Source organism: Melanotaenia boesemani, chromosome 3 (genome assembly GCF_017639745.1).
Source record: "Melanotaenia boesemani isolate fMelBoe1 chromosome 3, fMelBoe1.pri, whole genome shotgun sequence".
In the NCBI taxonomy this organism is placed as follows: Eukaryota; Metazoa; Chordata; class Actinopteri; order Atheriniformes; family Melanotaeniidae; genus Melanotaenia; species Melanotaenia boesemani.
In genome coordinates this window covers 39,714,289-39,737,412 of record NC_055684.1, presented here as the reverse complement: position 1 = coordinate 39,737,412, position 23,124 = coordinate 39,714,289, and the positions used below count along the sequence as shown (strand labels likewise).

The 23,124-nt window shown below is 42.0% G+C and overlaps 1 protein-coding gene across 1 annotated transcript; it reads left to right on the top strand.

Moving 5' to 3' along the window:
• The first annotated feature begins 1,274 nt into the window (after positions 1-1,274).
• On the top strand, positions 1,275-14,588 carry lrrn1 (leucine rich repeat neuronal 1). The gene is made up of 2 exons (XM_041979638.1): positions 1,275-1,668; positions 11,518-14,588. The coding sequence occupies exon 2, from the start codon at positions 11,623-11,625 to the stop codon at positions 13,798-13,800; it is 2,178 nt and encodes a 725-aa protein (XP_041835572.1). The 5' UTR covers positions 1,275-1,668; positions 11,518-11,622; the 3' UTR covers positions 13,801-14,588.
• The last annotated feature ends 8,536 nt before the right edge of the window (positions 14,589-23,124 follow it).

Sequence of the window (23,124 nt, the reverse complement as noted above, 5' to 3'; positions counted from 1 at the left end):
TGGTATTTATTTGTTTATTTATTTTAGAAGGCTACTTTTAAAAAAGTTATTTTTTATAAGGGACCATGTACAATTTAAAACATAAATGTTGTCATTTGATGCTTGGTACCAGAGTCAGCCTTAATATATGTCTGCAGTCCTCTGGCAGAGCCCACTAAAAACCATACAACTACTATATATGTTTCACGCCCCCAACCCACACAGACACAAACACACATTTATTCAGCACCAAATACAAAAGGATGAAATTTAGTGACATAAGTCAATGGTTTTTAAAAACAGTTTATGTTCAGATTTAAACCAGTTTCTGGAGCTGCAGCTCTTTATATCATCACTTTATAGCATTCCTCTGTGTAGTGGCTGAAAAAGAAAAGGTCGACTGTCCAGAGGTTGTGCAGCAGACAGGTTCATTGGCTGTAAATGGAAGCCAGTCTGGTGATCTTCCAGAACTAGCAAGGTGATAGCAGAATAAATCTAGTCGGGCCAATTAGGATCTTAGTTACTAGACTTAAGTTTAAAAATAGAAAATAATCTTACAGTGATGGCACTGGAATGACTTTTAATCAAAGATTTTTATAGCTTGCTTGTGTAGTGATTCTAGAGGTCTGATGGTAGATCCACTGGCCTGCCCTCAACAGGTGATGCACGAGACGTGTGAATGATGTCGGAAGTTTGCCAGATTGTATTTAATAGTTTTTGCCATTTTCTTGATGTGACACCAAGATATTTGATATCAGTGTCATACCCTCTATAGACAACATTCAGAGTTTCACATTAGAGAATCAAAAAAGATCCCGAGGTACAAAGGGTGAGTTTTCCAGCATCTACAATTCAAACCTCTAAAAAAAAGCCCAGATTGGCTCTGGTGATAACAATATTGTTAATTTCAAGCTTGTTAATCCAAGCTTGAGTTATCTTAGTACCCACACAGGAGCCTGTGACTTACACAACCTGAAGGGCTGTCAGTGTTGGAGCTTTGAGAATCCAGTAAAAATCTGCCAGCTCCTCAGTGTAGAAGGGAATGTGGCTCTTTGAAAGAAAAGTAGTTTTTCACCTATTGTGGCGAATGTCTAATAAGTCTTTTTTTTGTGCTGAAACGCACTGGAAGATATTCAGAGACTTTTTTTTTTAGCCAGTAATGCCATGTAGCTACTACCCCACACCCACACTGTTCCCCCGCTTCGCCCCTGCCCCGCCGCCCTCTCCTGCCTTTGTTCTCATCACAACAAGCCTGGAGCAGATGGTGCTTTGCTCTGCTTTGCTTTGCCCGGCGGTGACAGACAGGCGCTCTCAACCAATAGCCTGCCGGGGAATCAGCTGACTTGTGTGGACAGCGCCAGGTGTTTGTCTTTTTTTTTTTTTTTTTTTTTTTATCATTTTCTTCCTCGTTTCCAGAGACAGGAACAGGCGACGGCAGTGCGGAGGAATATCAGGGTGACAAACCGGCAGCAGGTTGGAGACGGCATCATGGGACTGATGGGATACACAAGCCGCAACTCGCTGTAAACAGACACAAGCTGAGCCTCGTATGAAACAGGAACATGTCTTATTACGCTTTTTTTCAGCCTGTTCAGCTGGCACCGTGATATTCATCTTTTGGGGTGCTGACGCGCATACCTGGATGAACGAGCTGTGCGCTTGGGAACATCGGACTGAAATGCCAACAAGGTGAGATCTCGCAGGTTTTTCCACAGCTGCACGTTACTTTTGTCTGGAACTGTTGTTGCAGTCAGAACAAAATAAACCAGTTAGTATCATATCCTGCATGCTGCGTAAATAGATTTCAATTCTTAGTTCTACAAGGACGATGCAGGGGGTTGAGATATTCAAGGTGCAGACGCACTCAAGGGCATACTCTTTTTTTCATACAGACCAGATGCAGTCTGATTTAGCCCACCAGTTGGGGTCTGTACTCCAAATTCAGTCCATATGAAGACGTTTAACCGTCCAGAAAATCAAATGATACGTAAAAACCCTTTACAATGCGTCGGTTTTTATTTCTCAGAAAGCAAACTTTGATCTCGTTGCGTTGGGCGACGCCAGCAGGCGCTGCGTGCGGTGCGCGCGCTGCTGTGGTGATGTGATTTGCATATTAATGTTCCAAGTATCCCGGCAGATGTCTCGATTCCTCCGGTCTAAGTCGGCGAGTCTTCTTCTTCGGGATAAAGACAGGGCATGTGCAGAAGATGCGCGTGTGAGAATGGGGTTGTGTTAGCAGGGGGTCCATTGTGGTTCACAACGATGCTTCTGTCGCTGCAGCTGTTGCGCTCTGCGATGGAGGCTGCTGCTGACTTGTATCACTCAACTTCAGCCTGAGGACTGGAGGTTTTGCTCTGAATGTTTCAGAGTATTAATTTAGCTTCAACAGTTCCGGATCCGGCAACAGAACCAAGCTTATGGTCTCTATTAGAGTAGGGACTTTAAGTCTAGATTTAAATTAAATTAAACTGATTCCAGAAAAGACCGACATGTTTTTTTTTTATCTTCATTGCATAATATATTCTGATTTTCTCGATTTCAGATTGTTCCCTTCTTGCTAACTTTCCCTCGTTGCCTTCTCACTGAACAGATCTCTATGAGAACAGAAGCTAAATCAATTAAAACCGAGTGAACTTGAGAAGCAGGATCATCTGACTGATCTTTTTTTTTTTTTTTTTGCTCCATAGGCAAACAGATTCAAATGGATGAAGTATACACACACCATCTTTCACACAAACACACACATACCAACTGTTTTTACTCAAGAATGACAAATTCTTCCTAAAGAGAAGAGTGTGTGTTGCAGGTGTCTGTGTGTGTGCATGGGAGGGGTTGTTAGGAGACAGTAGACTCCTCCACCCCTGCCCCCACCCCACTACCAGCACTTAGGTCCTGAGGGTACAAAGCAGGGTAAAGAGGGGGGTAGCTGGGTTGCACAGATCAAGCCTCCACCATTATTCCTATAAGAAGAGGGGCTAAGCTTTTAACCCTTTAGTACTTTGAAGGCTACACAGTCTGTTCAGGACATGATTTATGCTGCAGCTAGTTTGGTGAGTTTAGTATGCTGCAGCTAGTTAATGAGTTAAGTAAGCTGCATGTAGCTTAGTGAGTTTAGTATACTGCGGCTACATCTGCAACACTTCTTTTTTTCAACTGGAATGACATCAGTGCTTTAACAACAGCACCCATGGTGTGCAGGTGTGCAGCCTTTCATGGTCTCTCCCACCCTTTCAGGTGCTAAGCAGGGAAGTGGGACTGGATCCAACTGCACATTCTTAACAGACAGCTGCTTGCAATAATACAATATATAAAATAAAAAGATGAGGTTTTGCTAATTATTTCTGATGGCTCGTATATGATGAACCTAACGGTGCATGTAATGCAGTAATAGATATAAATATACCACCCCACAGATTTATGGGTTATTAAACTCCAGGCAGATTTTATAAATAAAACCATAGATAGTTAATAGTTTTTTAAAAAATTTTTTGGGTCTTTTGTTGAACTTCTAGGAATTTGTTTAAGAAAAGTCCTGATTAAAAACTCTAGCCACAAAGATGAAACTGCTTTAATTATTCCAATGGATCCAAGATCATTTAAACTAGCTGTTCAATAACAAATACACATTGTTGTTACAAGATGTGTTAATGTGTTTAACTGAAGGCTGTTTTGAGATAAAATAAGCATTCAAAGCAACTTACAGTGAACCAATGGTGCTGCATCGGATGCTGGAAAGGAGGATGAATATCTGAGAGGCAGAAGTCTTTCCGGCCATTTTCAACACAAACAGTGATTTCACTGGTAATTATAGTTTTCATTGTCATTTCAGTGCAGGTGTTTCCAGGTACATTCTCCATCATTGGCTCTTCATAAAGTCCTTTCACTGAGCAAAACTTTGGTTCAACGAGTTTACACCTTAACATGCATAGAGCAAGCTGTTCAGCTTGGCTCTTTAAAAAGTTAGAAATGTTTCCCAATAAAATGTGCAAACAAGGAAAGAGGAGGCATCGTTCGAACTTAAGTCTGTATTCACTGGTTGCCAGGATACATAGAGCGAACGTGGTGTCATGGAGGCCAAATTTGGTCCAGTTCTACTGTTAATAGTTGGTTAACTCGGGGCAGCAGGAAGCTCAGCTGGTTTAGCAAGTACTACGTGTACAGTGGCCGAAAGATGTTGTGTCCCAGCCTTCGGTCCTTCACAGGATGCCGTTGCTCTTTTTCCTGGCTTGTTTTCTATCGACCTTCATCATAAATGGCTGTCAGTGTTTAAAAAGAAGGAAAAAAGAAATTGGCGGACTGTAGATTGTAGACTGTAGATGTTCTCGTCAGTATGATCCTGGTGTTGCATTAAAAGACCAGAGTCTTATATAAACATGTATATGCCTGCAATAGTTGCTTTTCTACAACAAATACATGCCCAACAACCAATGTCAATGCAACACAATCAAAATGATATATATAAGCCTGGAACCTTATATGGAGTAAAACAAACATTTGCCAAGCATCAGTTTAATTTAATGCATCAATTTACTGCAGTATGAGTTCAACAGATCTGAAACTAATGTAGTGAGACATTTTGATGATTGGCTGGATGGAATAAGCAAGAAGACAACGGACAAGAAAAAGACAGATACCGAATTTATTTCCAAATATAACACAGAAAATAATCATTCTGCATGTTAACAGGTAATTACAGCAACCGATTAGGTCCAAAGACACCAGCTAGACTGTCTGTAAGGCGTTTAGGCTTTATGTTCATGCAAATGTCACAAGATGTTCTGCACGACATAAGTAAAAGTTTGCTATTATGTAGTTATTATCCAGCAAGCATCATCATACCTATGGTTAACACGCTACAGAATACACAGTGCCCGCCCAGTGTTTGCTCTCACTTAACCATGTATACCCAAACCTTTAATAAGTACCATCATTTCTGATTCATTCTGAATTCTGATCAGTTTTCTGACAGTTTTACTGAGAGGAAGTGATATTAAGTCACTGTGTGTGTATTTATGATACTTTTTGTTCCCCTTGCCAACATATCTCAATAACAGTCCCACCAAGAACCACTGGAATCATTTCACTTAAAGGGAAGCTCGAAGTGTTTCCTGAAAGCTTGCACTTGCTGGCTGAAGGTGAAAGTATTTTAAGCAGCGCAGTACAGAGGCTGCTGTAAAATCAATAATCCATGTGACTGAATAGCCCAGTCATCTCCAGCAAGGAAGGACCTGAACTCAGTCGTCTGTTATTATTTCATCACATGGAAACCACGTGAAAGCTCCTTCAGTTGTAACATGTTTGTCCTGTTGCTGTAAAAGGGGTGACTGTGTGAAAACACAGAAAGGCTCAGAGAGACATGATGTGGGTTCTTCATCACAAACACGAGCCACGATTATTTAGAACAGTGGTTCCCAATCTGGGGCTGGGACCCCCCAAAGGGATACCCCAAGGAGCACAGAGGGTCCCTGAGGCTTTGAACATTAGGAGCCATTGTGATTCATGTCCACACATTGTCCCTGTTATAAGAAAAAAAGTAAGAGTATATGTTAATTTAATTAATTTAACATTGGCTTTATAGATAGGACTCAGCCAGAACCAGCATGGTTTCAGCACAGGGTCGGGCACGGGGTCCCCGAGGAAAACAGGCTGGGAACCACTGATTTAGAAGACTCACTTTCATATTCTTCATAAATATTTCTTGAGGTGGCCTGGGTTAGAACATTCACTGTCATCATCTAACAAATATGAGCAGAGTCTCCCTACAAGTGATTTTATTAGGTGTATTTACATCTGTAAATGTCTCGCATCCAGTTGTCAGTTAACTGATGCACCTTTAATACGCTTCCATAGGTAAAGGGCTGACCAGAGCTCACACTCATTGCATGAAATGATGACGTGTCCAAAATGTTCATCGTCTTCCATCACCTTTGGCTACTTCATGTAAAAGGACTTTGAGTGTGAACTGGGATCCACGCTAATTACTCCTTAACACCCCAGATAAAGGCAAAGAAGAAGTACCACAAAGAGCTGCACATATGGTAGATAATGTGATGCTGTACACATGTGCCGTTCTCACAGGTTAATAAACATCTCAATTTAATCTTAATAATGTCCTGAACAGAACACTATAAATAATCCTCCATACAGATGCTGTGATAGGCTGCAGCTGTTAGCACGGTTGTCTGTTTGGGACTTCTTGTGATGATTAAAATGCTCAGCCGGTTCATTTCTTTTGGCCTCAAAAAAAAGTTCTGACCCATCATGAGAAGAGACGAGCAGAGGAAATGAATCACTAAAGGGCCAAAATCTGACACGTGAAAAGAGGAGGAGGAAGCTCCTTTTAGTGTTAGTTTACTTAGTGTAAGTTGATCAGTAAGCAATCTCAGAACAATCATCATCCCATCAGCTTGTGCAACTGTACATTTATTAGACCAAGCCTCCGGTGATGATCTGGCTCAGTAATCTGCTGTCAGTAGCATCAGCAGAAGACTGAAGCACTTCTATTATTTTAAATTGACTGTATTTTTTGTTTACCTACCCTGGGACTGCAGATGAAAATGAACCAATAGCTAAATCTGGTTCAAAGCATCTTTTCTCTTCTGAGATTAATGTTTTTTGTGCATGGACCTTGACAAATAAAACAAAACAAAAAAGACTGAGGCCTAAATAGGCCTAAATATGCAGATAAACACTGAGAGCTTTTGTCTGAAAATGAGTAGTTTTAGCTCAAAGACTGTGTTGCAGGAGAGAAAAAAATAATTATTGGTATGTTTCTTTAAGTTAAGTCCTATGTTAAGCCCCCTGTCTCAGTATTTGGCTAATAAAAATTACACACTTACCAAAAACTCCAAGGAGGCAACTTAAATGAAAGAGTTGAATATAAAGCAGTGGATTTATTTTAAGTATCCTAATCACAGGTTGAGAGGACGGTTAAGGTGAGACGGTCATCATGCAGGATGCTGATGCTGAGCCTCTAGATCTTGCATTAAAAAAAACATTAAATAAATAAATAAAACAGCTAACCCAGTTTTTACTTGAACAACTGCGTCATGTTTTGTAAATCCAGTATTAAATGGGATCAGAAACTTTTTAATCTTACATTGCATAAAAGGGAGCACAGACAAAGCTGACAGCATGGGAACCGAATGAGAAGAATCTAAGATTAACAGCTGGATTAACCCCGTTTGTGGTAAACAGAGGAACATAAGAGCAGATGGATATTTAGTTCTAGATCTGCCTTATACGTATAACGTGTGGTAAATTATAAAGCCTTTATGAGCATACAGGCATCAACATTTATATGTATGTTGATGTGGCATCAGCATATATATTTTTTGAGGAACAAACCACAACATTCATTAGTCATTTTAAGTGATTCATTTCACATACATTTACTTTTGTTCTTGTTTCTGCAGGAATGGTGTTTGATGGCTTAAACTGATGCTGCTTGGACAGAGCAGGAGTAGAAAATGCTGAAAAGCCACATCAGTCTGTAGTTTGTTTTCTTCTGGTTACAGGACAGAAATAAAATTTCATTTATTGAAATGTAACAGGATATTTTTTGATTGAGAAAATTCCAGTAAACTTTTTAAGTTGCTGTTTTCCATAATGAGATAACCAGTGCGTTAACACTAGTCTTGATGGCTGCAGTCTTAGATTCCACTGATGTGTTGCTTTTAATTAAAGTGCTAAGTGACCTGTTTTGCCCCTCGGTGAGTTCAGTAGACTACCCCCAGCTAATCTCCCCTTCAGATCTCCATCTGCTAATCCTAACTGGCACAGCAATAGTCACAATAAACAGTGCTTTAGCTTAAAAACAAGATCCTGTGTTATCCCTGGACCCCCCTTCCCCCTCCACATGCCCCTCCCCGTCTCGTAGGGAATCCCTGGTATAGGAGGAGCAGAGCGGCGCTGCTGCTGTTGCCAGGCAGTTTACGTACATCCACATGGGTTGCTTAGCTCTCTGGCTGGAAAAGCCTCTTAAGTGGCATCTTCTTAAGTTGGCCTTGACCATTAACAATGTGCTTCTGTTGCATGGCTCCACACTGACTGAGGCGCCTCCTAAATAGAGCTAATTGAGTAAATGATATCTGAAGTGTTGCTGGCACCATAATTTTCCTAATCTTCAGCAATGTTGTCACAAAGATACTAAATGTCTGTTCACTATATTTGAAAACAGTTATTCTATAAAGTTAAGCAAATGAGATGAGAAAGAAATAAAAATGTAAAAAATGCTCATTGCTTCTGGTTGACCTGCATGAGTTTCATTTACATTTAAAGGTTGTGATGAAGGGAAGCTGGTTAGAAATTCTCTCACTTGAGTTGTTCTGTATTTGTTTCAAGGAGCACTTGAGGCATATTAGAGAGGATTACATGTGTCCTGGCGACATTTAAACTGGTTTGACTCACCAGGTGCTAACAGTAGAGTTCAGGCCCTCGACGAAGGCAGACGCTTTTCTTCTCTCCCCCTCCTCCCCGCTCTGCCCTGCTACTTGTCTTCTGTTCTGAATCCAGAATCTAAAACCACAGATTTGATCAGCTGGTCCCTAAATGCAATCGACCAAATTTATTCGAACCGGAAAACAGGCGTAGGGGAGCCTGCTTGTCCTGGCAGAACGTTTTCGGCTGGATATGTGATGGATTCCTGGGGAGTGTGGAAAGTCATGTGCCTGTCGATTTTGTCTGTCGAGGACACTGAAGACATCTACACATTCGGATTCATGATAACTGGGTTTCTGCTGTTTGGAGCGGGCGGTTTCCTGGTGTATCACAAAATTCGAACTGTCGGCAGCCACTGGCAAGCTGCCGGATTTCTGAGAAAGTTCACAGGCTCACTTACTGCACACACACATGCATCACACTCACATACACCACTACAGACACACCTCCCTGATGATTCACTGCCTTGGTTGGTCATCCCCCCCACCCCCCGGGCGGCGGGTCGACTGGATGCGCTCATGTTCAGCTACGTCCACACTTGGCTGTGATGGGAGACCCTCTCCCCCCCGCCATGTGTTTCTTATGTTGTGAATGTCTGAATTTGTGCTTTTATGTACTGAGGTGTGGTTTTCTTGTATCTCTACACTGGGCCCTTAGGCTCAGCATTGAGATGCCTTTTTTTTTCTAGCCTCATCTTATTCCCCTCATGTTATCTTTTCCATCTACATCTAATGCTAATACAGGCGCGCCGCACTGTGGCTGCTGCCTCCGTCTGCCTGATCCTGTTTGTGCTTACATGTTGTTGCTGTCTAGTCTTGGACCGGTTGTACTGGAAGTCATTTCGTTGTACCTGTGTCCTGCACTTGTATAATGACAAATAAAGAATCTTGTTCCAGATATTCCCAGAGATGACATAAATTCCTAAAGAAAAACTTTCTCCACTTTCCACTTAAGGATATCCACTGATCTGGTTGTTGTGGTTTTCTTCCTTGAGGTTTTACAACAGGCGGATCAATACTCTACCAAAACATGCCATTTGTTTTCACTTTTAGGAGTTTTAGGCAATAATTTTGCATGTGAAGCCCAGCCAGTGGATTCCTTCTGTCACATGATCATGGCACAGATGTCATAATGATGCTGCTGCTGTTAGTGATGAGGAGGATTTTCTACAGCTGATTTATTTCTTATGTTGTCAGACAGTTTTTGTTATCAGCCTACCTGACATGACTCAGCAGTCTTCCATCTTCATCAGAGGTGTTGCTGGATGTTGTGTGACGTGTACAAATCAGCTGATGTTCATTGATGCAGCGTCAACCTGTCAACCAGGAAAAGAACGAGCACTACAGGACAACATGAAATCAGCAATAACAGACCACGGCAAACGGGAAAATCACATCACTGGAAAAAGGCCAAAGTCACAAAGCACCATCGACACCAGCGATGGATCATGGAAGCAGCGGAGAACAGAAAGCAAACCCACACAGCCATGAACCGGGATGAAGGGGGCGTTCCTGCTTTCCCACACCTGGAGCAACATCCTCCAGCAGCAGGCGGCATCGACCTGCCGTTGAGCCAAATATTTAACTTGTTATCCATCTGGTAGATAAATAAGCTACTTTAGTGATTAAAAAAATAGAGGGCTGTGTTTCCCATTAATACACTTTAAGCAGTTTAAAATGTGGCTCTCTTTCATGGTTAAAAGAATCAAGAATGAATACTTCTTCTGACTCAGTGTCAATGCCATATGGGTGAGCAGATGCCCATCACACCTCACTCAAGCCCCCACTCTCTGAACCATTAAGTAACTGAGGGCTGCATCCAGGTTTTTCATCCTTGTAAATCCCATTTGTAGTCATAAGCCGTCTTAGAGTTAAAGAACACAGCACAAAATTTTTGACATTCTTCCATCTAAACCTCTTCATCTGGGAAAAAATCCTGCTGAAAACTTTATCTTCGTGTTTGCTCCAAATTCAGAATGCTGAGGATGTCGCATTAAAAATTAAGATGTATAACTTTTTAGTGGTTTCTTTGAGGCATGGTGCACACTAATATCTCCCAGTGTTTAATGATGTTGGGAGAAGCTAATGATGGAGCCCTTGTGGGCCTATTGAAACAGATGAAAGGCCTCGATGGAATCTGATCTGTTTCCAGCTAGTTCAGAGCAGTGTTTTGTGCATGCATTGTAACGAGCTGAACTTGCATTTTCTCAGAACTGTTGATGATGCACATAACTCTCAGCAACACAAAGATGGTGGAGAAGCAGTTGCTCCTTGTCAAGCTGCTTTGGTTTAATTGCTGCATTTTCAGGAATTGTTGTTAAACACAAAACCAAGATAGACTAAATGTACGTGTTAGATTTTCTGTCAGGATGTGCACAGTGCTGCTAACATGCTAACAGTAAAAAACTGTTAGATACGGGTATTTTCTGGGTCTTTATTAGACTGCAAAATCAGCGGGACACATCCTTGCTGATGAATAGGAGTCTGCACAAAAGTCTGCTATGTTTGTGTGTGTATTATGTTAGAATCTTTAATGGTTATCAAGGGTGTAAATCACAAGTTTGATCATCACACGATTATATCATACAGTTTTACATAAATGGCCATTTAACATTGTTATTCCTGAGCTCACTCAGAAATTTAAATGTAAACAATCTTTTCTTATAATCTAATTACATATTTTGAGCTTTAAAATGTCCACATAATACAAAAGATGCTGAGAGAACAACGTATTTCTAATATTGAGCATTACATCAGGATATTGCATTTAACCATTTTCTCATTCAGAGATTCAAACAAAACTTTTAATAAACTTATAATAATGAAGGGATACGGTCTGACTTGTTCATAGCTGCAAAATAACTAACAAATGATTAATGTATCTACATCTGATCAATGTCGTAATGCTGAATCGATGCCACTATACATCAGGAAGGACATCAGTGTTGCACCCCTAGTAGCTCTCATACAGGGAAAGAAACCTTGATGGTGGGAAAAAATGAAAATCAGTGCACCCCAAAAGTTTTTTAACTGATGTCTCTGCATATTGTTCTTCATAGACTGACATATATCTCTTGTCTTTTCTCTCTTTTTTGTGCAGATAATCCTGCAACTCCATCATCGTTTGGATTTAAATCCTGAATTTCCTGTAATCAGTGGAAAGTCTGGTTGATGTTTGTAACATAGCCTGGTCCCAAGCCATTTGATGGTCTTCCTGTCCCTTCCAAGCATGGCTAGATGGAAGTTAGACTGCTTTTCTCTGGGCCAAGTGTTTGCTGGCCTGATCCTGGTATCAATAGGACTATCTTGTGTCCAGAGCAATGAGTGTCCCCAGCTGTGTGTATGTGAGATCCGACCCTGGTTTACACCCCAGTCTACCTACAGAGAAGCCATCACTGTGGACTGCAATGACCTACGCTTAACACGGATCCCGGGGAACTTGTCCAGTGAGACTCAGGTCCTTCTCTTGCAGAGCAACTACATCGCCAGGACCAGTGAGGAGCTGGAGCAGCTCTTCAACCTGACCGAGCTGGACCTGTCCCAGAATAACTTCAGTAACATTCGAGATGTTGGTCTCACCAACATGTCCCAGCTCACCACCCTTCATCTAGAGGAGAACCAGATCACAGAAATGCCAGATTATTGTCTGCAGGACCTCAGCAACCTGCAGGAACTCTACATCAACCACAATCAGATAAACACCATCTCTCCTAATGCCTTTTCTGGGCTTCGTAACCTGCTCAGGCTTCACCTCAACTCCAACAGGATCAAAACCATCAGCAGCCAGTGGTTTGAATCTACGCCCAACTTAGAGATACTCATGATTGGAGAGAACCCTGTTGTTGGAATTATGGACTTTAATTTCAAGCCACTGGGCAATCTAAGAAGCCTGGTTTTAGCTGGGATGGACTTGACAGATGTCCCTGGTAATGCCTTTGTGGGACTTGACAATCTTGAGAGCCTCTCTTTCTATGATAATAAGCTGGTTGAAGTACCTCAGAGAGCCCTCCAGAAATTACCCAACCTCAAGTTTCTAGATTTAAATAAAAACCCAGTGCACAAGATTCAGGAAGGAGATTTTAGGAATATGCTGAGGCTGAAGGAGCTGGGTATAAACAACATGGGAGAACTGGTTTCCATTGACCGGTATGCTTTGGACAACCTCCCTGAGCTCACTAAGCTGGAGGCGACCAACAACCCCAAGTTCTCTTATATAAATTGTCAGGCCTTCCGTGATGTCCCAGCTTTGGAGAGTCTAATGCTGAACAACAATGCCTTGACTGCCCTCTATCAGTCCACAGTAGATTCCCTCCCCAACTTGCGTGAGATCAGCATCCACAGCAACCCCCTGCGCTGTGACTGTGTCATACAGTGGATGAGCTCCAACAGAACTGCAGTACGATTCATGGAACCTCTGTCCATGTTTTGTGCCATGCCAGCTGAGGTCAGAGGTATGCATGTGCGTGAGGTGTTGCAGAATAAGTTAGTAAACCAGTGCCTGCCCATGATTTCTCACGATACCTTCCCCAGCCATCTCAGTTTGGAAATTGGTATGACCGTGGACTTGGACTGCAGAGCTATGTCCCAGCCTGAGCCTGAAATCTATTGGGTGACACCGATGGGAAACAAGATAATGATTGACACCCTGTCTGACAAGTACAGCCTCAACAGTGAAGGGACATTGAAAATTTCTCATATCCAAGTTGAGGACTCTGGCAGATACACCTGTGTGGCTCAGAACTCAGAGGGAGTTGACACAAGAGTGGCAGCCATACAGGTGAACGGTACTCTGTTAGACAACACGCAGCTCATGAAGATCTACGTCAAGCAGACAGAAGCCGACTCCATTCTTGTCTCCTGGAAAATAAACTCAAATGTAATGACTTCCAACCTCAAGTGGTCATCCGCAACCATGAAAATAGACAACCCGCATATTACTTACACTGCCAGGGTACCTGTGGATGTCCACGAGTACAATCTGACGCATTTACAACCAGCAACCGAATACGAGGTGTGCCTCACAGTCTCCAACATCCACCAACAAATGCAAAAGTCATGCGTGAATGTGACAACGAAGCAAGCGACCTTTGCTGTGGAGATATCTGATCAGGGGACCAACACTGCTCTGGCAGCAGTCATGGGAAGCATGTTTGCAGTCATCAGCTTGGCCTCTCTAGGCGTGTACATGGCCAAGCGGTGGAAGAGGAAAAATTATCACCACTCCCTAAAAAAGTATATGCAGAAGACCTCATCAATACCACTAAATGAGCTGTACCCTCCTCTTATTAACCTGTGGGAGGCAGATAGTGAGAAGGAGAAGGAAGGCACCTCAGAGACCAAACCCAGCCAGGTGGACACCACACGCAGCTATTACATGTGGTGAGAGCAGCTTTCCTGTGCAAGATGCAAAGTCAGGAGCACAAAAGCAGACATGCTTCTTTGTGGAAAAGTGAACAAAGTTTTCTCTTTTTATTTTTATTTTTTTCTTTTCCTTTTGGCTTCCTTCAGTCCGCTCAGACTGAGGCGAACTATGAAGCTAATTTTCTGGTCTCTAGTTTAGCATACTGCCTTTTTACCTCTCACCTGTTTTCACACACAACATGGAAGCAGTGCTGAGCTTCCTGGACTCAGTAGTCACTGTGCTTTACTTTTGTCCTTGTTTTGACGAACACAGCATGAGTATTGTCACGGATTCAAAGGAAAAGCTGAAATCCAAACGTTTCTCTGACAGAGCTGTTAAAGACTGCAATCGTTCTTTCTATCGTTAAACAGTTTCACTTTTGACTGTTGTGCACTGAAATATATATAAATATATACTAATTTGTCTATCAACTCAAATATAAGCTGAGAAAGTATGTTTAGACTTGATATATCGTCTATTGAATAATCATAGAAACTCTTCTGTAATGTTGTATCAGCTTTTATTTGACTTTCAGAACTTTTTGTACATTAAAACGTTTGTTTGATTTAGACTTTCCGCTTGCAGGGTTCTGTAAACCAGCAATAGAAATATGAATGTTATAAACTAGGTGAATAGTTGTAAGGCTTTTTTCAGTTACCTAAAGATTTAGTTTTCTTTTGCTAGAATGTCAGCAATCACTGCTTTTGTTGTTGTTTACACACACAAACATGTTTAATGAGGAGCAACTAAAATAAAATCTTTTTTCCTCATATTTTCTAAAACCACAATTTCGACAGCGTGTGTAATTTTTCTTTTTTTTCTTTGTTTTTTGTACAGCGAGTAAATGCTGTTTTCATGTTTTTAGAACTCTGAGTTATGCTCATGGCCGTCCAAGAGTTCAGCTACAACCTTAAGAGATAACAGAGAATGAAAGATTTACTCTGCAGCAGGTTTGTCTCAGCGATGATCACAAAACAGTTACGGATCAATCTCTGTAGAATCCTTAAAATAACAGCATAGTACTGTAAAGCATAGTAACTTCAAAAACAAAGATGCGTTCCTCAAATCTGAGCTAGTGGTTATGGTGCCTTCAGTTATCCTTCAGTCTCTTTTATTGCACCAAGCATTCAGCTGCATCCTCGTATCAGATGAACAGAATCAACAAAGGAAGTAAAGATAAAAAATCCAAGATGGTGATTATGGATAATGTCAGTCACAGGAACATACTGCAGGATTATTAGACACTACACAATTTTGCTATGATCAGCTGTCATCTCAGCATTATGTATTCTATGCTTTGGAATAGACAGCATGTCCCAGACTGCAGATTATTGAGCGTGTTGGATTTCCATTTTCTGGAGAATTATTTATAGTTTTCCTTACATCCTGGTCTCAGAAATGACATGAAACAACCATCTGTTCTCTCAGCAAAAAGTAGTCATGTGTTTAGTTAATTGCAAACCCAGAATTGTCTCTGGGAGGTCCTTAACTCCAACATGAGGCAAGTCTGGATCACAGTGGCTTACTGCCTAGAAAAGGGGATCTCCAGGGGGAGTCGGGGAAACTCTGTTTCTGATGTTGACTGACAGCTCTGGGCTCTTGAGGTGCAATCAGATGATCCCCGTTTAGTCTCCCCTGGCAACATGCTTGTTTTCTGCATGCTTCTCCTCAATTATTACTAAAATGGAGACAAATATTCTTCAGTGGAAGGAAACAGCAGACTGTTCATCAGCCATCAGCAACAGCAGGATGTGTAAAAGAAGAGCTGTTTCCTTGTTGTCTCTGGGTGGCATCAGCTCTCAGAGCTTTGCAAAAATTATCAATATAAATGGGCTTTTCATAAATTTTAAAGCAGGTGATGAAGTAGCTTCTAGATCATTATTTCTATTAACCCCTTAATGCCTGACCCAAGACATGATGGGTGGAAAATTTGATTTTTTTTTTATCTGAAATCTTTATGTGACCCTTTAACAAAATAGGAAAAATAGCAAAAATAATCAGAATTAATTTTGCGGTTTATCATCATGTGCATTGCATGTCTAACTGTTGTAGTGCAAAAGGTATCCACCAGGGGGCAGAATACCACTATCAGGTTTAATGCAACAGGGTTTGGAGTTTTTAGCATTAAGTGATGCAATAGGTCTCAGAAACTAAATGGATCTCCTATTGTACATCAAGCATTAAGGGATTTTTAAAACGTAATCAAACAGAAACAGGTAATTACTTGTTCACAGAAAACTCGTTCTGGTTCCATGTATCTCTGCTCAATACACAATATATAAAATTTACTATTATATACTATTATTACTAAATATTACTATATAATTATATGACAATGTCATCCCATATTTTTTTGGCAGATTGAATATGGGGATATATGTTTTGGAAATTAGGTAGGAAGATATAGAGAAATTGTAGCACACTGAATTTCCTCATTTATTTATTCATTGTAAATGTATTTGGCAGGACCAATGCATAAAAAACAGTGTTACATTAGAAAAAATGCAACCATTGCAATGTTTCTTGGACTTCTAGCGGTAGCTGCTTGCAGAGTTTGTCTCTGGTTACACACAATGCCAAAAGCACACAAATAAGAAACTAAATTTCAATAAAGTTAAATTAATATAATCAAGATAATTCTTGGCTGCACGGTGGTGTGGTGGTCAGCACCTCACAACAATGTGGTTCGAGCCTCAGCTGGGGGGATGTTTGAACCTGGGGGCAGTGGCCTTTCTCTGTGGAGTTTGCATGTTCTCGCCGTGTATGGTGGGTTCTCTCCGGCTTCGTGAGAAAAAAGATTATTCTTCCAGCGCTGTCTGGACAGCAGCCTGCCAGAGCTGCTCCTCCTCATCACAATTTTTATCCAACCTAATTCTTTCTATGATAGTAACAAGTTAGATAAGGACTTTTGACGAAGCCCGAGAAGTTGCTCCACTCACACTTTTAGTTTTTTGCTGTGATTGGGGTACTTGTTTCAAGCCGGGGACAGGAGCTGTGCCAACAGCGGCCAGAAGAAGGCCAGAGGGGTCGCTGTGTTTGTTAACAAGTGGTGCAACCCTGGAGATCACGGTGAAGGAGTGTGCGTGCAGCCCGGACATCGAACTGTTAGCAGTGAGTTTACGGCCATTCTATCCGCCCAGAGTTTTCCCACGCCATCACTGTTTACATCCAACCGGCGGCCGATGCGTCACGGGCGAATGATGTCATCAGCTCTGCGACTACAAGATTACAGACTCCACACCCCAGGGCATTCTTAGCTATCTCTGGGGATTTTAATCATGCCAACCTGTCATCAGCCCTGCCCACCTTCACCCAGTTTGTTGCCTGCAAGACAAGAGACAATAATACTGGACCTGCTGTGTGCCGATGCCAAAGACGCTGCAGGTCTCCCTGGTCACAGCAGATCACGACCTGGTCCACTTAAAGCCATGCTACGTTCCCGAGGTCCCTGTATCACCAGAACTGACCGAAGGAGGTCCCAGGAGGCAGAACAGACTTTGCAGGGCTGCTTTGAGGTGACATTGGAAAATTTACAGACTGAATTATGGGCTATGTGAACTTCTACACAGAAAATATCTTCAACTCTAAGACTGCACTGTTTCCCAACAAAAACCCCTGGGTGAGCAGGGATATGGAGGGAGTGCTGAACAGGAAGAAGGCGGCATTCAGAGGGAGGGACATCAAGGAGCTGAGCAAGGTGCAGACTGAGCTGCAGGAGAAGCTGGAGAGCAGACTCCAGCAGAATGACATGAGGGAGGTGTGGAGTGGACTACTTCATAGAGAGAGGACGAGCCAGATGATGGAAGGAGACCTGCATGAGGCCAACAAGCTAAATCTGCTTTTAACAGGTTTGACTATGAAACTTCTGCCCACCCTCCCCTCAGCTCTGCTCAGGACTTCCCTCCCCATGTGCCCACACCTCTCACCCTTAAGACTATTCCCCCATCCCCTTCCCCACGCACCTCCTCTGCTCCCCTGCACTATGTCTCATCGCCACCTCAGCCCTCCTGCCCCCCACTGGTACACTCTCCTCCCCCTCTCGTCACCTTCACTGCTGAAGAAGTGAGGAGGGAGTTCTGTCGCCTTCGTCCCAGGAAAGTTGCGGCCCTGATGACCTCAGCTCCAGAGTGCTGAAAGGATGGCCTCTCAGCTGTGTGGGATCTTCAAACACATCTTCAACCTGAGCCTCGTGCTTAGGCACCTTCGCACAGTCGTCGGACCATCGAAGGACTCCCTGCAGTTTGCCTATCAGCCCCAGACAGGAGTGGATGATGCCATCATCTTCCTGCTGCACCCACCTGGAGGAGACAGGCAGCTCTGAGAGTCATGTTCTTCCACTTCTCCAGTGCTTTTAACACCATATGACCTGCCCTGCTCAACAGGAAGCTACTGGACATGCAGGTGGTTGCTGTGAGCAGCACGTGGTGCCACAAAGGACGGCCCTGTCCCCATTCCTGTTTAACCTTTACACCTCAGACTTCAGGTTCTCCTCACAGTCCTGCCACCTGCAGAAGTTGTCCAAAGACTCTGCCATCGCGGGCTGCATCAGGGCCAGGAGGAGGAGGACAGGGGGGTAGTGGACAGGTTTGTGGACTGGTGTGGACTGAACCACCTGCAGCTCAATGTCACAAAGACAAAGGATTTGGTTGTGGATTTCAGAAAACAGAGGACCCGTCTGAACTCTGTTACCATCAGGGGTACAGAAGTGGACACTGTGGACAGGTAAAAGGACCTGGGTGTCCACCTGGACAATACACTGGACAATAAACACTGATGAGGTCTACAAGAAGGGTCAGAGTTGCTTGTTCTTCCTAAGGAGGCTCAGATCTTTCAGCGTCTGCAGGACCCTGCTGCAGATGCTTTATCACTCGGTGGCATCCAGCTTCATCTTCTACGCTGTGGTGTGCCGGGGAAGCAGGCTGAAGGCAGCCACAAACAACAGACTCAACAAGCTCATCAGGAGAGCTGGATCTGTCCCAGGAGTCTGTGGCGGAGGTGTCCAAGAGGAGGATGCTGAGGAAGCTCATGAGTATCAGGGACAACGTCTCTCAGCCCCTGCATGCCACACTGACGTCCTGTCAGAGCTCTTTCAGCTGTAGAATGAGACATGGTAGCATTAATTAATAAATGGCTTATTACAGGTGTTTCTATTAAAAACTTTAGATCTGATTCACTTAGAGCTTTAATCAGGGTGTTTAATTACTGTGGTTGGATACAGCTCATGTCAGCATGGCTGCTATAAGGACTGAGTCATGTTGCCCAATGCAAACACTCATTTTAGGGTAAATTTGGCTTTAATTCTAGTTCATTCCTAAGTTTATTTCTGTGTTCAGCACTTTGGTACCTTCAAATAAATAAATAAAGCAATAAAAATAAAATGTGAAATAAAACTGATTTAACATATACGTGTTGCCTAATATCTAATATATATATAAATAAAAAAAGGTACATTGTACTTGACGTAGTCTATAAACTATGTAGGAAAATTATAAATTTCTTATCAAATCACCCCAAATACTTGGTGAAGTATTGAACTTAATGCTTTACTATATGCGTCTCTATTCTTCCACTTCTCCACATTTCAGAACTACATGTTTAACTTTCCTCTCTCCTTCTGAGATGATTTCACAGAACATAACATCAATGTCAGCCAATTTTTGTTGATTGCTATTAGCTGTTATTTATCGAATTCTGTTTGATTTTGCCCCGAAGCTGGAAAGAAAAGATGATATGAGAATGATTTAACAGGCTTTCCCGTCTGAATTTGTTTTTGAACAAATGTGAAACATTTTGAATACTTCAAAACAATTAAGTTAGTAGTATTTATTTTTTCATAAAGCAGATTTTATACTTTTCCCAATGAAGGAAAAATAAACAACAGAAAGCAATCAATAATGCCCCTCAATCAAATTCTTATCTTCAACATCAGTACCAGTATTGGCCCGAAATCGGCCCATTCCTCATGACACACATAGTAATACATCTTATTTAAGATGGGATTTTTTTTATTCAGCCTTTGGCATTTAATGAAATCATATCAAATGTTTGTGCTGTGAAAATCTCTGCCAGACAGCCCTGTTTTCACATCTAAGTTTCTCAGTGAGCTTTAGTGTCCCAACATCTCAGCAAAAACCAACAAAGTCCAAAAACTGAAAACAGATTTGAACATCAAATGTTTTCTGTTCTTTTTTGACTTAATTTCACCGTCTCTTAGATTTAAGAGGTGTCCCTGTAGGCTTTAGCTCTATGTTAACCCGCTGCAGCAGATAACATATGACATCAGTTACCAAGTAATACAACCCAAAGATGTCATGCAGATAAAAATAACCCAAAAAGAACATAATGCAGTCAATGATGAAAGCTGACCGCTGTAGAATTTAAATAACTTTTTTCTTTGGAAAGAGTCTTATTTATTTACTTATTTATTTATTTATTTATTTTTTAAATCAGTTGCTTACATCAAAACGTGAATCTGTTCATATTTGTGCACACAAAAAAATCACTGTCAGCTTCAACAAAATAGGTTTTAATCCTTGGAGAGTTCAGTTTCGCAGGTGCACACAGAAAGCAACAATAACATTAAGCTGCGTGTCTCTGACTGAGTCCCTTCAATGTGATATTATCGTACTTTCCATCGTATCATCTTATTGTGAAATGGGTTAAACACTTGAACTGTAGAAAGGTTTTATACTACTTTAGTTTAAGTGTAAACCTCAGGAGAGGCTGCAGGAACTATGGCTGTGAGGACAGAGCAGCAGTGGTCTGGCATCAGAGTGGAAACGGCCTGAGCGAGACGTCCGCCGCCGTCCTTTCATCTGCAGGAAAGGACGAGTCTTTATACACTCTCAGCGGGTCGCCCAGTAACACACCGGAAATCAGCTCAATGGGACAGCTATCAATGAAAGCTTTTCAAAGCGTGTGCTGGAGCCTCCACCGTATCCCATCCCAGTGCCTTGTTTCCATGACAACCCCTCCCTCCATCCACCTGCGAGCTCTAGCTGCCAAGTGAGAGAAGTCTCTAGTGCCTGAAATCTGACTGACAAGGTCAACACCCTGCAGGTGGGAAACCAGGAAAACATCATGTCTGCTTTCAAAGGTGTTGAGCGAGAAAAGTTGCATTTCTGTGCTGCAGGTGCAGCAGGAAGGCAGAGAGCCGCTCTCATCCTCTCTTCCTTCTTTCACGCTTGAGCATATCCATGTAAATCTGCTGCTGGAAACCAAAAAAAATAATGTGCAACAACCAGAAAATGATTGATTCAGGTAATATTTTCATCTCTTGCTGGCTCAGCGTCATCGTTGCAAAGAATTGTTTACAGTGTACACAGTAAGTCACATCACTCAGAATCTTAGCAATTTAAAAAAGATCATAGATAAGGCAGGTTTATTTGTACGTCACCTTTCATTACAAAACAATTCAAAGTGCTTTCCATCAAACATTAAAAGCATCACAGCGGGGTGCAGGAAGCATGACAAGTGCATAAAAACAAGCTTTAAAAGAAATAAAAGAAATTTAAAAAAAAACTGAAAGAAAAAAGCTGAAATAAAACAGATAAAAAGCCAGAAATAATGTTTGTAAAAGCATTGTACCTTGTAAGGTAACATTCAAGCTATAAAATCGATCAGATTAAAACCAGAAACAATGCAGTGATCAGCACAGAAAAACCTGCAGCCTATACTACCTTCATTCATTCAAGCGTTTCCTAAAAGTATGATGTGTCACAAGGGCAAGATATTGGACCCAACGAGCAGACTGAGTTCTGGAGCTGAGAACAAAAAAGATTTATTAAGATGATCAAGAGTCTTTGTGGGCTGACAAACAGGCAGAGAGTCGACTCGGGTGTTCCGAGTAGAATCCGAGGCAGCGATATGCCGGTGGGGATCTGGAACAGAAGTTGTAGCTTGTCCAACAGGTCTGGAACTGAATGAGACTGGAAACCGGATTCTATGGAAGGACAACGCATAAATTAACCTAGAAGCATGAGCAAGACACGATTCTTAAAAAAATACAAAGACCAGACACCACATGTTGAAAGATCAACGCTCTGGCGCGAATGAAGGGAAGAAGGTGGTATGAATACACTCCGAATGTATGAGTAGATGACCAGCAGCTGCAACTCATGAGCCTGTCAGGAGAAAACAACCATGCCCACACACACACACACACACACACACACACACACACGACATGATGTTTTTTTTAAATGCAAAACATGATTGATAAAGTTTATTTTCTTCATGGATAAAAAAAATGTGCTAATTTCCTTGAAACAAGGTTTTTTTTATTTGCATGAAATTTCTTTTTTCCCAGCAGTGTGCATGGAAACACCCCCCAGAATCTAGAATCCCCAGATACCAGTCTGATGGGAAGCTTATATGATCTTCCAGCCCAGTCCACAAAGACTCCCTCTACATATGGATCTGAGACACTCCAGGACACCCCTCAGATGTGTGTGACAAAGATTACAACCCAGTTAGCTGCTGCTGTTTTTACGGATCTGCTGTACTTCAGCGGTTTCCAGCCTATTTTTCTTGGGGACCCCTTTCATGCAAATACTGAAAAGCTGTGGACCCCTGGACCACCTCGTGCTGAAACCAAGCTGGTTTTATCCTTTCACCATAAATAATGAGTCCTATCCTTCCAGAAAGCCAAAGTTAAATTAACAACACAGAGCCTTACTTTTTTTCTTTTTTTAACAGGGATAATATGTGGACATTATTCACGATGGCTTTAACTGTTTGAAGTTTTAGGGACCCCCTGTGCTCTTTAGGGGACCCCTTGTGGGTCCTGGACCCTAGATTGGGAACCCCTGCTGTAGTTAACCAGGTATGTTTCTTAGTCGCAGACATTTTCTTCAGCTCATTTCTTAGACTCTGTTTCTCTTTGAAATGGTTTCGTTTCCAGACACATGGCTTCAACATGTGAAGTGATGTGGCTGGATAAATGAGCGCTTCCTAGTAACAGTTGCTAGGCTATGATTGCAGAAATGTTGTCAGGGAGGAAGTTTCAGAGATGTAAGTTATAAAAGTGCAGATATCATCTGTCTTCCTGTAAGTCTGAGCGCTCATGTTCTGTGTTAACAACGAGCAGGAAGCCAGTAGATACGACGCTATGACGTGTTTGCATCATCTTTAATACATTAGCTGTGTTTCTGGATGATGTTGAAGTCTGCATCCCACCTTCAGTCAGTCTGCAAACGCAACAGCTTATTCATTTAACATCAAAGCAGAAATACCAGCCTCTGTATCTGAATCTTTGATTTTCCAGCGTCCTCATCTGATTACACTGTTCACATCATCTTTAATATC

What these genes read in the sequence shown, in the direction of transcription:
- lrrn1 (XM_041979638.1), top strand. Translation starts at nt 11,623, where the DNA reads ATGGTCTTCCTGTCCCTTCCAAGCATGGCTAGATGGAAGTTAGACTGC.